At 48.1% G+C, this 16,059-nt stretch overlaps 1 protein-coding gene across 7 annotated transcripts in view; it reads left to right on the top strand.

Moving 5' to 3' along the window:
- The window catches only part of FBXW7 (F-box and WD repeat domain containing 7), a 173,678-nt gene that overhangs the window by 153,567 nt on the left and 4,052 nt on the right, over positions 1-16,059 (top strand). For all 7 annotated transcript variants that reach the window (XM_069978686.1, XM_069978685.1, XM_069978690.1 and 4 more), the window contains 6 exons: positions 171-305; positions 6,825-6,948; positions 8,387-8,532; positions 8,803-8,916; positions 12,413-12,594; positions 13,320-13,545. In XM_069978686.1, the coding sequence (XP_069834787.1) occupies positions 171-305; positions 6,825-6,948; positions 8,387-8,532; positions 8,803-8,916; positions 12,413-12,594; positions 13,320-13,545 (927 nt within the window). The remainder of the gene's footprint in view (positions 1-170; positions 306-6,824; positions 6,949-8,386; positions 8,533-8,802; positions 8,917-12,412; positions 12,595-13,319; positions 13,546-16,059) is intronic.

The raw sequence follows: 16,059 nt of genomic DNA, 5'->3' as shown, positions 1-16,059 counted from the left end.
TTTCACATGATTTACACATTTTCTGTGTTTTGACTAAAAATCAGGAGCAAATACTCCCTGCATAGTTATGGAGGAACTCTAACCCAAACATTCCATATTCTTTGTTATTAGGGATTCTTCCAAATGGCGGCAAGTTAGTAATCTATGTGTATTTTCTCATTGTTTCCCAGAGCTGGAGTGGACCGGAGAAGCTTCTCGCCCTGGATGAGCTGATCGACAGCTGTGAACCCACCCAAGTAAAGCATATGATGCAAGTTATTGAGCCTCAATTTCAGCGGGACTTCATTTCTTTACTGCCTAAGGAGGTGAGATCCGTCGGACAGTGGAGGGTCCTGCTGGCTGTTACACACACAGCACCCTGCTCTGACCCCCCACCACACACACACAGCGCCCTGCTCTGACCCCCCACCACACACACACAGCGCCCTGCTCTGACCCCCCACCACACACACAGCACCCTGCTCTGACCCCCCACCACACACACACAGCGCCCTGCTCTGACCCCTCACCACACACACAGCGCCCTGCTCTGTCTCCTGCCCACACACACAGCGCCCTGCTCTGACCCCCACCACCACCACACACACACAGCGCCCTGCTCTGTCTCCTGCCCACACACACACACAGCGCCCTGCTCTGTCCCCTGCCCACACACACACACAGCGCCCTGCTCTGTCTCCCCCCACCACACACACACACAGCGCCCTGCTCTGTCTCCCCCCACCACACACACACACAGCGCCCTGCTCTGTCTCCCCCCACTACACACACACACAGCGCCCTGCTCTGTCTCCTGCCCACACACACACACAGCGCCCTGCTCTGTCTCCTGCCCACACACACACACAGCGCCCTGCTCTGTCTCCTGCCCCCACACACACACAGCGCCCTGCTCTGTCTCCTGCCCACACACACACACACAGCGCCCTGCTCTGTCTCCCCCCACCACACACACACAGCGCCCTGCTCTGTCTCCTGCCCACACACACACACAGCGCCCTGCTCTGTCTCCTGCCCACACACACACAGCGCCATGCTCTGTCCCCTGCCCACACACACACACAGCGCCCTGCTCTGTCTCCCCCCACCACACACACACACAGCGCCCTGCTCTGTCCCCCGCCCACACACACACAGCGCCCTGCTCTGACCCCCCCCCACCACCACACACACACACACAGCGCCCTGCTCTGTCTCCTGCCCACACACACACACAGCGCCCTGCTCTGACCCCCCCCACCACCACCACACACACACACACAGCGCCCTGCTCTGTCTCCCCCCACCACACACACACACACAGCGCCCTGCTCTGTCCCCTGCCCACACACACACACAGCGCCCTGCTCTGTCTCCCCCCACCACACACACACACACAGCGCCCTGCTCTGTCTCCCCCCACTACACACACACACAGCGCCCTGCTCTGACCCCCCCACTACACACACACACAGCGCCCTGCTCTGTCTCCCCCCACCACACACACACACACAGCGCCCTGCTCTGTCTCCCCCCACTACACACACACACAGCGCCCTGCTCTGACCCCCCCCACCACCACCACACACACACACAGCGCCCTGCTCTGTCTCCTGCCCACACACACACACAGCGCCCTGCTCTGTCTCCTGCCCACACACACACACAGCGCCCTGCTCTGTCTCCCCCCACCACACACACACACAGCGCCATGCTCTGTCCCCTGCCCACACACACACAGCGCCCTGCTCTGTCTCCCCCCACCACACACACACACACACACACACACAGCACCCTGCTCTGTCTCCCCCCACCACACACACACACCCTGCTCTGCCCCCCCCCCCCACACACACACACAGTGCCCTGCTCTGTCCCCTACCCACACTCACACACAGCACCCTGCTCTGTCTCCCCCCCATCACCACACACACACACACACACACACACACACACAGCGCCCTGCTCTGTCCCCTGCCCACACTCACACACAGCGCCCTGCTCTGTCTCCCCCCCCCCCCCCACACACACACAGCGCCCTGCTCTGTCTCCCCCCCCCACACACACACACACACACACACAGCGCCCTGCTCTGTCTCCCCCTCCCCCCCCCCCACACACACACCCAGCGCCCTGCTCTGTCCCCTGCCCACACTCACACACAGCACCCTGCTCTGTCTCCCCCCCCCCCCCCCCACACACACACATAGCACCCTGCTCTGTCCCCACACACACAGAGCGCCCTGCTCTGTCCCCCCCACACCACACACACACACACAGCGCCCTGCTGTCTCCCACACACACACACACACACACACACACACACACACACAGCGCCCTGCTCTGTCCCCCGCCCCCACACTCATTATATCCCATAGACTTGGGTTATGATAGGGGGCAGGGGAAATCCTATTTTATATTACTCTAAATATAATCCAACATTATTGTACGTTTTATACCTAATTATGGTGTGAAAATTCTGATAATTCCCATTTCTTGCTTGATGCCAGCGACTCTCGGCCATTGGAGTCTTGTTTAGCAGCCGGCATCACCATACATACACATACCGGCCAAGATATACACAGACTGGTGTAAACTGCCCGCAGCAACCAATCACAGCTCCCCTATCATGTTACCAGAGCTGAGCTGTGATTGGCTGCTGTGAGAGCTGAGCTGTGATTGGTTGCTGTGAGAGCTGAGCTGTGATTGGTTGCTGTGTGAGCTGTGCTGTGATTGGCTGCTGTGAGAGCTGGGCTGTCATTGGCTGCTGTGGGAGCTGTGCTGTGATTGGCTGCTGTGAGAGCTGTCCTGTGATTGGCTGCTGTGAGAGCTGTCCTGTGATTGGCTGCTGTGAGAGCTGTCCTGTAATTGGCTGCTGTGGGGGCTGTGCTGTGATTGGCTGCTGTGGGAGCTGAGCTGTGATTGGCTGCTGTGGGAGCTGTGCTGTGATTTGTTGCTGTGAGAGCTGTCCTGTGATTGGCTGCTGTGAGAGCTGGGCTGTGATTGGCTGCTGTGGGAGCTGAGCTGTGATTGGTTGCTGTGTGAGCTGTGCTGTGATTGGCTGCTGTGAGAGCTGGGCTGTGATTGGCTGCTGTGGGAGCTGTGCTGTGATTGGTTGCTGTGAGAGCTGAGCTATGATTGGTTACTGTGGCAGGTGAGCTGTGATAGGCTGCTGCGGGCAGGTTATAGCAGTCTATATTTTACCCCCTATGATTAATCTGGGCCTGTATGTGTATGTGTGGACCTGCATAGTACCATGTGAGTGGTGGTTATCCAGACAGCTGGGTTTCTGCAGGTTCTCAGCATTGCTGCATTGTGGAGCTTTGATTCATAGTACGTATCGTCTCCTGACTACAACACATTGATCCGCACTGCATTGCAGGCTCCTGGTTCAGCAGCGCGGCTTGTTGTCTCCCCATATAGCATTCATTACTGAGTAAAGGACAATGCCCGCCTGTGCAGCAGCATCTTTCCTCCATCGCCGGCTCTTGTGGCAGATCGCCGGCTCTCTTATAATCTCTTTGTTTAGATCTGTGTGTCGGATGATGCCCTCCTCAAAGAGAATTCTTAATGCTGCCCGCAGTTTCTGATCTTTGCTTCCTAATGTGGCAGGAGATACTCACGGAGGACTACTTGATCTTGGTATCTTTAATTGTGTTACAAGGTTGGCTGTGAAATCGCATTAGAGGCGTTAAAGACATATAATTACATGGCTTTTGTTTGTTGGGGTTTAATGTTAGTGCCATGTAACGTAGATGACTTGATGATTATAAGTATAAGGCAGTAGGATTATGAAGGGAGCTGCTAACCAGATCTTCACAATGTTTCCACCTAAACACAAAATCCCTTCTTAGCAGAAGACCCTCGGTTGTCCCTGTCCCTCGGTTGTCCCCGTCCCTCGGTTGTCCCCGTCCCTCGGTTGTCCCCGTCCCTCGGTTGTCCCCGTCCCTCAGTTGTCCTTGTCCCTTGGATTAATGAAAACTCTTCCTATCCATTTCTCAGGCTTTATTCACTTGGCTGTATTACTCTACCTCAGGAGGGAAACCTACAACAAAGATCCCCTTCATGCACAGATTTCTAAACCTTTATTGATTTTCATATGATACAAATATATATTTTTTAAAAATGTTTTCGAAAGATGAGGGGGAGGGGGGGGCACTAAGATCTCCGCATACAGAGGGTATCACCACAGTACTTGGGTTACATGGGCAGAATATACACCAAGGATGGGAAACCTTCAGTCCTCCAGCTGTTACAAAACTACAATTCCCATCATGCCTGGACAGCCAAAGTGAAGGTTCCCCATCCCTGATATAAACCATTGATTGAAAGTGCAGACTGTCTCAGACATAAAACGTGAATGTATAAAGAATATGAACCTAACAAAATAGGATAATAAATACATATAACCAAAGTATGCCAACACATAGATTGTATATGGCTTCCTCTGAAGGTATGCTTAAATAGTAACTCAAGATGTCTTCAATTTCATACATGGCTTGTTCTATTAGGGGATATACCAATGGTCAAAATGTCATTTTAAAGGCAATCTGTCACTAGCTTTATTCCACCTTAAATGAGGGCAGGATACATTAGTTTCAGAAATGCTGAACACATCGGTGTATTACTTACTTTATTCTGTTCTGCTGTTCTCCTAATATGCAGGAGAATAGGATTCTTCCTGCACCCCTCCCCCCGCCCTCCAGCTGCTGATTGACAGGTGACTGCCTATACACAGCATGGATACATAACTGCCAATCAGCAGCTGGTGGTCGGAGTTTTCTGCTTCTCATGAATATCCAGGACTACTGGGCTCATGCACATTATGGAGAGGACTACTTATTGTCCGTGTTATTCAGGAGGAGATCTCTGGATCAGCTGTACAGAACAATGTAAGTGATACATCGTTCTATTCACCTTCTCTGTCACTAGTCTACTCCACCCTGAGATAGGACGCCATAACCTGCTGTGACAGTCTCTTTAAACCTGGTGCATTTTAATTAGTGCAATAAAAATGATAACGCATACATACTCACCTGCCCTGATCTCATGCCGCTATAACTTTCAGCAAATGTCTTCTTAGCCTGTCACTGGCAGGTCACCCGTGTGGCTAGCTGAGCAGATGTGGGGACCTAGCTCTGTCACAATGTGCAACTTCACAGCTAAGCATTTTAATTTTATTAAAGATAGGATTTTTTTTTTTTACTAGTTTTTTGAGTTTTGTGAAGTTTTGTGTGAATTTGCCATCTGCTAGAACAAACAGGTCAACTCTGCTCTGCCAGGGGGATAGGATGGTGCTGGGTGGGATCTGCTCTGTGTTATGAGGAGGGAACCTTCCCTTATACTAGAACGCTGTCGCTTTTCATGCCCCCTATGTATCACTGTCCTTCCCCCGGGAACATGTGTCACATTCACTAACTTTCTGACATACGATACTTTGACTCCATGGCACCGACCATCCAATGTCTGATTAATCTTCCGATTTCTCAGTTTACCACTGTGTTATGTTGGTGACCCATGGCAAGGATGTGACCCTGTGCACCTCTGGGACCTTCTCTTCCACCTCACAAATAACTTTCCATGAAGGGTAGATATTCATTCTTCCCCTGTGTAAAAGTAATAGTAGCCCAGATGAATCCCGTCCCCACTCACATACATTGTGTCTGTAAATCTTAAAGTCACTGGCTGATACCCAGCAGATGTTTTTCGAAGTGACTTTTTTTTTTCCTTTGTTTTTTTTTAACCCCATGTGTTCCAGTCCTGATATCCATGTACAATTATCGGTCTAGGGATGTTTTAATGTATTAAGAGGATTTTCCAGAGGCGGTTTAATGTAATCCATTGGAAGCCTGCGTCTTTAGAGAACTACACTCAGAAATAAGTCATTTCCTTCCTGATTTGATGTGTCTCATTTACCAGAGCCAGCTGTTAGGTGCAATCTGGCACCACACCATGCTGCAATACTGAAACCCATGTATCTACAACGTGGGGGAAGGGGGAGATGCAAGAAACATGCTGTATCGGGAAGTTAAGAAAATACACATTCCTTTTTTTTTTCTTTTTCTTTTTCTTTTTTTTAAATTTTGATCAACAACAACATGGCAAAAGCGTTGTTGTTGTTGTTGTTGTTGTTGTTTAGACCACTATCATGGCTTCTTTTACAATGGAGACCATAATGGCAGTTCCAGACAGCTGCTGAGCCCGCTAGACCTCATTGACGGTTAATAAGTTTCTTTTATGGTGTCCGTCATTTAGATTAGAAGAATTTCCTTCCTGTCAATTTTCACAGAACTGCTGGCGGAACCTTTCACAGTAGTTTGGGTAGAGCCTATCTATGTAACTGCACAGTAAGACTTCATTCACACATCCGTAGACTGCTGACCCATTCATTTGAATTGCCCCGTTCACATGCCAGTACCTGTGATCCGTGTCGCAAAAAATACTGACAAGTCCTGGTGCGGATCATCATTCTCTAACGAATGGGTCAGGGGGTTGCGGACGGCTACAGATGCGCGTCCATGGTGCTGTCCATAGCTACAGGGAATCTAGCCTAAGGCTCTGTTCACATCATTTTTATTTTCAGCATGTGCACCACGACCTATACTACCACCATATACTCCTGTATGGAGAAGTGCACCAGTCAGTCCATGCTGGAAATAGACTGGTCTACTAACATTTACCTGTCTGGAAGATGCCAGAAGGACACTCTTGACGCTCTTGGCCTATGTGGATATGTTATGTTAGTATGAGCCAAGAGTAACTCCCGCTACATACATGCCAGCGTTATGTGATGTTACATGTTTTCTTGCTTGGCTTTAACTGCTCTACGAACGTTTGTTTTCCAGTTGGCGTTGTACGTTCTTTCATTTCTTGAACCCAAGGATCTTCTCCAAGCAGCACAGACTTGTCGGTACTGGAGAATACTAGCTGAAGATAACCTTTTGTGGAGAGAAAAATGCAAAGAGGATGGTAGGGGCCATTAGGAATAGATTTTCTTTTGTTGGCAGAATATAGCATATTTTTCAGACTATAAAATGCCGTTTCCCACAAGAAAGCATCTTACTAGAAGCACCGGTGTCTCACATTCTGCAGTCAGACCTCCCTGACCATGTCAGACCACCCTGACTGCTTCCCTAGTTGTCAGATGAATTGCTGATTCAGCAATATGCTTGAACACTGACAGACCTGTGAAGCTATTCACTTGTACAGTCCTCTCCCTCCTTCCGACAGGTTCTGATCTATGCAATCGGTGGCAGGCAGGAGAGGAAGCTGAATGTGATTGCATCCAGCCTCCCACAAGTAAATGTCCTATGTTCAAACTAAGGCCCATGTAACCCAGCCCAATTAATATAGTAAACAAACGCTGTATCGTGCAGCAAGGGCAATATATAATGTCTATATATATATATATATATATATATATATATATATATATATATATATATATAGTTAGAAATGTCTGTGCAGCCCTTGCTTTAAAAGTGTAATAATAAAGTCTATAGTTACCTTTCCACGCTCCCTGTGTGTTCTCCACGCTCCCTGCAGTCTCCAGTGTAACTTCGGAGCAGTCCCGTCCAGTGTTCGGCTGAGCGGCCTGTCACTTCATAGACCACTCTGAAGTTACACTGGCGGCAGTCGGGAGAAGACCGGGAGACGCCAGGAGTGTGGAGAGGTAATATATAAACGTTATTATTTTCTTAACACTGTCATCAGCCGTGGTCACACATCACTATCACACGTAGCAATGCGCGCCCGACGGCTACTGATTATAGGTCAGATTAATTGCAATAAACTTTTGACATGTTATAGAGACCTGTCCAAAGTTTTGATCAGTTGGGGGTCTGGTACTGGGACCCCAAAGATCGCTAGAATAAGCAGAGAGAAGAGCTCAGCTGATAACTTTTCTACTCCCTGCAGGAGATTCTATGGACAGCACGGAAAGAAGGGCTGAGCTGAGTGCTTCTCCCTGCTTGTTTAGTGATTGGTCAGGTCTGAGCACCTAGACTTTGAGCAATGTCACTATGACATATAAATTTTTTTTATTTTAAACAACAGTAACACGTTAAGCCCAGGTTCTCATGGTTGTAATAGACTCAGGGATGCAGCCATATTACGTTTGTGTAGAACCAGCCACATGGAAAACTAACCTTGTAGCTACATGCACCAGTGCAGTCTGTGTCAGTGGTCAAAACATGATGACACTGAGCAAACCGGACCTGACTATTAACCCCTAGACCACCAGAGTTAGTGACATTGACCCCTCCACCTCCTTAGACCTCCTGAGAAGAATGATTTAGTATAAAGTATTTTATTTTCTTGTTTTTAGTTGTCTAAACCTGGGGGGGGGGGGGGGGGCATCTTATGGTAAAGAGATACAGGGCATAAAACGGCTGTGTGTTTTCTCCAGGTATCAATGAAGAAAAAAAGAAGAAAGAAGAAAAAAGAAGAAAAATATCAAAACCTGGTTTCACTCACAGTCCGTGGAAAAGCGCTTATATTAGACAGCACAGGATCGATACAAACTGGCGGCGAGGAGAACTGAAATCCCCAAAGGTTGGTTGTATGTGTAGGATGGAAATCATCGCCCCGCCATTGCTACTAGTTTTATATATGACGTATAATTTATCAATAGTTTAGTGATATCCTGTATCGGGAGAGCCTGTCCCATTCTATCCACGTAGCTGTCTGTCTTAGCTCTCCTTACAATCACCTCTTGTCTGCACTATGGTACTATTTGAAGCCATTTTTGTTGAGGTCTTTTACCACTATACTAAATGGAAGCCATGTATTAATACATAGATGTCTTTCCTTCTTGTTTTCCAGGTGCTCAAAGGTCACGATGATCATGTGATTACTTGTCTCCAGTTTTGTGGTAACCGAATAGTCAGCGGTTCTGATGATAACACTTTAAAAGTGTGGTCGGCCGTTACTGGAAAGGTGAGTTCCTCTGCTACCTCATTGATTTTACCATTATTTCTATTCTTTATTATTCACTATTGATGCCGAAACATTTGGTCTTCATATTCTTGTTCTCTTCTTCTTTTTCTCTGTCTTGGATGCAGTCTTTGGCAATATTCTTGATTGTGTTCCCCTTTCCCACTGTTGTTTTGCAGCAGTAGGTAAGGTGGCCAGCCTCAGTATTTTATTGGGGAGACTTTGGGAGGGGGAGCCGCAGAACAGGTTATCTGGTTCACTTTGTAAGCCGTAGCCAAACTTTTCTGGGGAAATGTCAGAATGCTTCCACCGCAATAAGAGTGTAAAGACAGTTGAACATTTTTGCACAGCGCTGTCAAGTTGCCACTTTTCCTGCATTTTGCGAAAAATTTGAGAGCAAAGTGTTGTGTAAATGAGCATGTGCTCAAAAATGGGAGAGTTTTACACCAAAACCTACACAACAACCCTGCTAAGTTCCTTCAGTCCAATCCTCCAGCACCTGTGGGGACCTGCAGTATTCCTCCCTGACTATAGCAGTCGCCGCACCGTGCAGGCCGGGAACATCTTCTCCATCTTGTTTCATCGTGCTGCTGGTTTAATGTGTCTGTGTTATGTGAGTCAGCCGCTGTTGATCGGGCTCTACGAGACGTCCACTTTCTTCTACCAGCCTGTAGCACTAGGCATTTAAAGGCGGCTTCCTTGTGCCTTGAGGAGATACGCAGCACAACCACTCCCTGTCTGTCCACATTCTTCGATGCAAGCTTTTCCCATGAAGCAAAGCCCGGATGCTTTCATTGGGTGATGTCTCAATACGGCTTTATGAGATTGTTTCATCGTCCCTCCTCTAACGCTAATACTGAAAACCCTTGTTTATCGATGCAAGAGAAACACCTTAGTAATACAACCGAACCCATCATCTCTATCAGATGACCTGTGCCAGCTGCTTCCAGCAATGTTACATCATGGTAGAGATGGGGATGTTTTCCCCATATCTTATTCCTTTTAACATGGAGCCCGAGTTGGGGCCTGACCGGTCCAGGAGGCCGTCCATTCACCTGCACATTTGCTGAGGACACCTGACTTGTTGGATTGTTTTCTATAGGACCCCTATTGACTTATATGGATTTCCAGATAATCTTGTAATTGTTTATCTATTACTTGGCCGCTTGTCGTTCTGGGGAATCCTTGGTTATAGCATTTTGGAGTTTTCGTGTGCTCGGCGTATGAGTGTTGCTACATATCATTGAATATTCTTCATGTTGTTCAATGCCTGCATGATTCAGCTTGACAAGAGAACAAAGACAGAAATGCAGAGCCTTGGGCCGTAACAAGTCAGATTTCAACAAACATGATAAAACTATGAATCACTGCCGTCTGCACCTAGTCTGGTACATGTAGTCGTACTCTCAGTTACCATAAGAGGCTTTACAAATCAAAGAACGGCTAGAAGATCATACGGTGTGGCTTCCACAGCCTCATTGTGAGTCACCCGCTCTTGTGATATTTCATAATATGGTAATGTATAGCAGACTGATATCATGGTCGTGCTGTGTAACAGCAATGGTTTTATACCACAGCTCGTAACCTAGTCATATGTCAGGGTGACTTCAGTCTGTGTGCTCTATATCAGCCTGATCCCATTGGAGCCAAACGCCGCCATCTTAAGTCTTCAGCTGCATTTTCTTCTCCGTACAATATTACTGTCTCTATCCCAGTGTACATAGCCCAGTATACCTGCAGCTCCATTTATGTATTGTCCCCTGCATATTGTACTATGTTACACATTATTTGGACTTATTGGTTGGACCATGTTGCTAAATCTCACTGAAGAGAACAGATTTCAGTAAGTTCGGCCATATTTTCTGGAGCCAGCAAGGACCACAGTCTTCTCATTGGTTTTGCGCTGGGTTTGATCCACAGTAGGGCTGGGTGATATGGGCAATAAATAAAATCTCGATTAAAAAAAAAAATTATTTTTGGACGATTCTCTATTTAATTCTCGATTTTTTTTATTTATTTATTTTTTGCTAAATAAACAGGACATTTTTCTCCCTGCAGCATCAGATACTATTTTATTAACGTTTGAGACAACTGTATTGCTTCCCAATGTAACAGTGCTCCTCCTGTGCCCCCATGTAGTAGACAAGCCCCCTCTGTGTCCCATATAAGTAGTTTTTCCAAATATGTGCCCTATGTACTCTGTGCCCCCATACTGTATAGTTTAGGAGATCTTCTATGTGCCTCCATCTAGGTAGGGTGTAATAGTGGGGGTTTAGTGGATAAGGGGTGTCGTAGTACAGGTAAAGATGAGGGGTGTGGTAGTACAGGAATAGATTAGGGGGACTGGGGGGGCTGAGGCAGCTAAGGGGGACTGAGGCAGACTAGGGGTCACTGAGGGGGTATGGGGCAGACTGGGGGTCACTGGGGGGTATGGGGCAGACTGGGGGGGTATGGGGCAGACTGAGGAGGTATGGGGCAGACTGGGGGTCACTGAGGGGGTATGGGGCAGAGTGGGGGTCACTGAGGGGTATGGGGCAGACTGGGGGTCACTGGGGGGTAAGGGGCAGACTGAGGAGGTATGGGGCAGACTGGGGGTCACTGAGGGGTATGGGGGAGACTGGGGGTCACTGAGGGGTTATGGGGGAGACTGGGGGTCACTGAGGAGGTATGAGGCAGACTGGGGGTCACTGAGGGGGTATGGGGCAGAGTGGGGGTCACTGAGGGGTATGGGGCAGACTGGGGGTCACTGGGGGGTAAGGGGCAGACTGAGGGTCACTGGGGGGTAAGGGGCAGACTGAGGAGGTATGGGGCAGACTGGGGGTCACTGAGGGGTATGGGGGAGACTGGGGGTTATGGGGGAGACTGGGGGTCACTGAGGAGGTATGAGGCAGACTGGGGGTCACTGAGGGGGTATGGGGCAGACTGGGGGTCACTGAGGGGGTATGGGGCAGACTGGGGGTCACTGAGGGGGTATGGGGCAGACTGGGGGTCACTGAGGGGGTATGGGGCAGACTGGGGGTCACTAAGGGGGTATGGGGCAGCTGAGGGGGACTAAGGCAGGTGCGGCGAGGTGCAGGGCCGGCAGTCAGGAGAGATGCGGCACCGGCGGCTCCAGCCTCTCCACAGAGCCGCGGCTGACCTGTCCCCGCCCCTTACACGGCAGAGCCGCGCTGAGCTGCGTCCCGCTCTCTTCCTGGCACACGTGCAGGTCCCTGGTTTGTGGAGGAGGCGGCAGGGATTGCAGCAGAAGGAGCAGCAGTCTGTGCTGAATTTACGATTTTCAGAAAAAATCTAATCGATTCTAACTTTCTGGGCGAATTAATTTGATTAATCGCCCAGCCCTAATCCACAGATTATTGGATGACTGGTTTCCTGTTCTATTGTATTCCATGATGTAGCCGTTGTAATCCCAACTGGTCACGGTTTTGCTCTTACCTTGGACTCTGACTCCTAATTGTGTCTCAGATGTGTTTTCTAAACCCTGATGATCTCCTTGCAGTGTCTTCGAACTCTTGTTGGTCATACGGGTGGAGTCTGGTCATCTCAGATGAGAGATAACATAATCATCAGCGGATCCACAGACAGGACGTTAAAGGTCTGGAATGCGGAGACTGGGGAATGTATACACACTCTTTACGGACATACCTCCACTGTGCGCTGCATGCATCTACATGAAAAAAGGTCAGAACTGGCTACATTCTGTATTACAAGAGTCATAAATGCATTTATTATCTCATTCTACTCCCTTATGGCCGCCATTAACCTTTACCAAGGAATGTACTATGAGAGCTGTATGATGTATTAATGGTCTGTGAGCAATAGCCGCAAAGCAAGATTCCTGCCTACAATTACTCCTTCAGACCCCAAAATGCAGGTTTTACATGTTTTACTGGACGCATCAGACACGGGTGGTTTATCACTGTAAACATTAAGGAGCAGTCCGCCAATCCCGCCATTTGCAGATGAGCAATCTTCAGATCTGAACCCACACACCATCCCTATGCAGAATCAAAAATAAAGGGGCAGATAGTAGCATTGCGGTTCAGACTTCTAGCTAGCCTTTACACAGAATTTATTTTGCCATAAAGAGTAAATAATCACCTCTAGGGTAAATTCACACGGACGGATCCACAGCAGATTTTACGCTGCGAATTCTCTACGAAATCTGCTGCGGATCCTATGCCGATTACTTTCAATGAGGATACATACTGCGTGTATGTATCCTCATTGAAAGTAATCGCCATTGGACCCGCAGCAGATTTTGCTGCAAATTTGCACCATAAAATCCGCTGCGTCCGTCCGTGTGAATTTACCCCTATAATGGTTTGCAACCCAGCATTAAGAATCATCTGGTTACCAATTTTACATTGAATATTTAATGTATTGTTTTTCAATTCCACCAACAGGGTAGTAAGTGGGTCCAGAGATGCCACACTTCGAGTCTGGGATATAGAGACAGGACAGTGCTTACATGTTCTTATGGGGCACGTTGCAGCTGTCCGCTGTGTTCAGTATGACGGACGGAGAGTGGTTAGCGGGGCTTATGATTTCATGGTGAAAGTCTGGGATCCAGAGACCGAAACCTGTTTACACACACTGCAAGGCCATACAAACCGAGTCTATTCGTTACAGGTAAGACACCACTTTGTGGGAACTGCTTTTGTTTATTGCAGATCTTCCTAATTCTTTATTGCAGAGCTTCCTAATTCTATCAGAAATTGTGTCTGCAAAGAAATCTTTTGGAGCTGTGTATGTATTTTATTAGGGATGTATGTAGGTCAGATGGCATCCAGATTTGTATTTACTCTGCTTCTAGCTCATTACACTGCACCCTTAGCGTCAGACTCTCTTCCCTCTGTCTGCACAGATGCCCTCTGGGTAGAGAGAACAGCTGATTTCTTCAAGTGATTGGCTGCACCATTGTAGGTCACTGATTATCTGCAGCCTTTCCATCACATTACTCTACACTGGATATTTGTGACCTAATTTAATTTAACATTCTGGAGAAACAGGGGAGCGTGCCTTTTTGCGTCACAGGTCATGTTACTTTTCATTATGGATGTATTTGGTATAAACACGTCTAGTCTTGTGTGTGACACGCAGAGAGAAAAACACGTTCTACAAAGAAGGGTGGGCTTCGTGAAAAAGGCCATGATGGCACATTGGATTGGCATTACATGCTCCATATGGCACATTGGATTGGCGCTACATGCTCCATTATGGCACATATGGTTGGCATTGCATACTCTATTATGGCCCATTGGGTGGGCACTGCATGCTTCATTATAGCACATTGGGTTGGTACTGCATGCTTCATTATGGCACATTGGGTTGGCACTGCATACTCTATTATGGCCCATTGGGTGGGCACTGCATGCTTCATTATGGCACATTGGGTTGGCACTGCATGCTTCCTTATAGCACGTTTGATTGGCACTGCATGCTTTGTTATGGCACATTGGGTTGGCACTGCATAATCCATGATGGCACATTGGGTTGGCATTGCATGCTCCATGATGGCACATTGGATTGACACTGCATAATCCATGATGGCACATTGGGTTGGCATTGCATGCTCCATGATGGCACATTGGATTGACACTGCATAATCCATGATGGCACATTAGGTTGGCATTGCATGCTCCATGATGGCACATTGGATTGGCACTGCATAATCCATGATGGCACATTGGGTTGGCATCGCATTCTCGCAGTGTTGTGTAGGCCATTGTAGAAAGTATGATATTGTTAGATGTGAACCATGAGAAGCCCTCGTGTATTCTTAATGTGTGACATGTACGTGTTACTTTTTCTCCTGAAATATTGATGACCTTTTAGGTTGCAGGTTATGATACAAGGATTCTAGCAGCTTATACTAATCTTTCCTGAACCTTCTGAATTATTCAGTTTTATTTCAAATATATAGAAAGTGTTGTCACCGAGGCAGAAGATGCATTAGGGGTTTGGTCTCGGATTGAACGATCGCAGCCTGTGTAGCATTGTAACGCCTCCTGCCAGGATATTCAGTTAGTGCACACATAGTATGAGGAAGGGGATGAAACGTGAGCGTTGTGTCTGATTTGTTGGAGGCTACAACATGCATCATATTCTCCAGAATATACCATACATTTCTGGCGCATACTCTATGATCTGTTCTCTTCAACGCCCACAAACTTAGATGCTGCAGATTTGAGAGATATCTGTGTAAAACTTGTCTGCGTCTTTTTTTCTGCTCTAAAACCGCTTTATTTCATTAGTGTACGGTGTCATCAAGGCAGGGCCTCATGGCAGAAAAGGGGCGAGACCTCACAGCAGAAGAGGGGCGGGACGACTGCAGGCCCTCTAGGGAGAGTGGGCCCGACTGCCATGAAGCTCCACCTAGATGACATTGTCCACCTCACATACAGGAAGGGAAGTGTTATAAGAAATGTTTGGCTAGGTTAACATATTATTTTTAGCATTTACCATATACACAGCGAGATGGAAACTGTGACCCCAACCTTAAAGAGGTACTCGGGCAATGTGTTTTTTATGTGCACGGCCGTCGAGGGGGTGGATATAGAAGCCGCGGGTCACTTACCTCCCCAGGTCCCGGATTGCACCGCCCCGTTCTCCCATCCAGCTGACGATTCCTGGTCTGAGCTGCGGCTTGAGACGTGACGTCTCAATGCAGCTCGGCCATTTAGCGGCCAAGGTGGGACCCTGCTACGACCACTAAATGGCTGAGCTGCCTTGAGACGTCACGTCTCAAGCCGCAGCTCAGACCAGGAAGCGGGATGGGAGAATGGGGTGGCGCAATCCGGGACCCAGCGCTGGAACCGGGGAGGTAAGTGACCGGCGGCTTCTGTATCCACCCCCTCCACGGCCGTACACTGAAAATGTACATAGCCCGGAGTACCCCTTAGTATATACTTATTTATGGTTTGGTGATGATTTTTCTAGGTTTCCATTTTACTACCTATATTACTATAAAATAAATATGGCTACTGAGCCTAATAATAGGCCGATGCTTCCTGTTCTGTATCAATAACTTTACAGCAATTTCTTCCTTAATGTACGGACAGGATTACAGTGAATAGTGAAACAGTATATGGGGAAGGTGGGATCAGGCTTACTAGGTGATACTCACAGCTCAGCCTGCCCCCC

The sequence above is a fragment of the Dendropsophus ebraccatus genome, chromosome 7, assembly GCF_027789765.1.
Source record: "Dendropsophus ebraccatus isolate aDenEbr1 chromosome 7, aDenEbr1.pat, whole genome shotgun sequence".
Lineage (NCBI taxonomy): Eukaryota > Metazoa > Chordata > Amphibia > Anura > Hylidae > Dendropsophus > Dendropsophus ebraccatus.
This window is presented reverse-complemented; position numbering and strand designations above follow the sequence as displayed.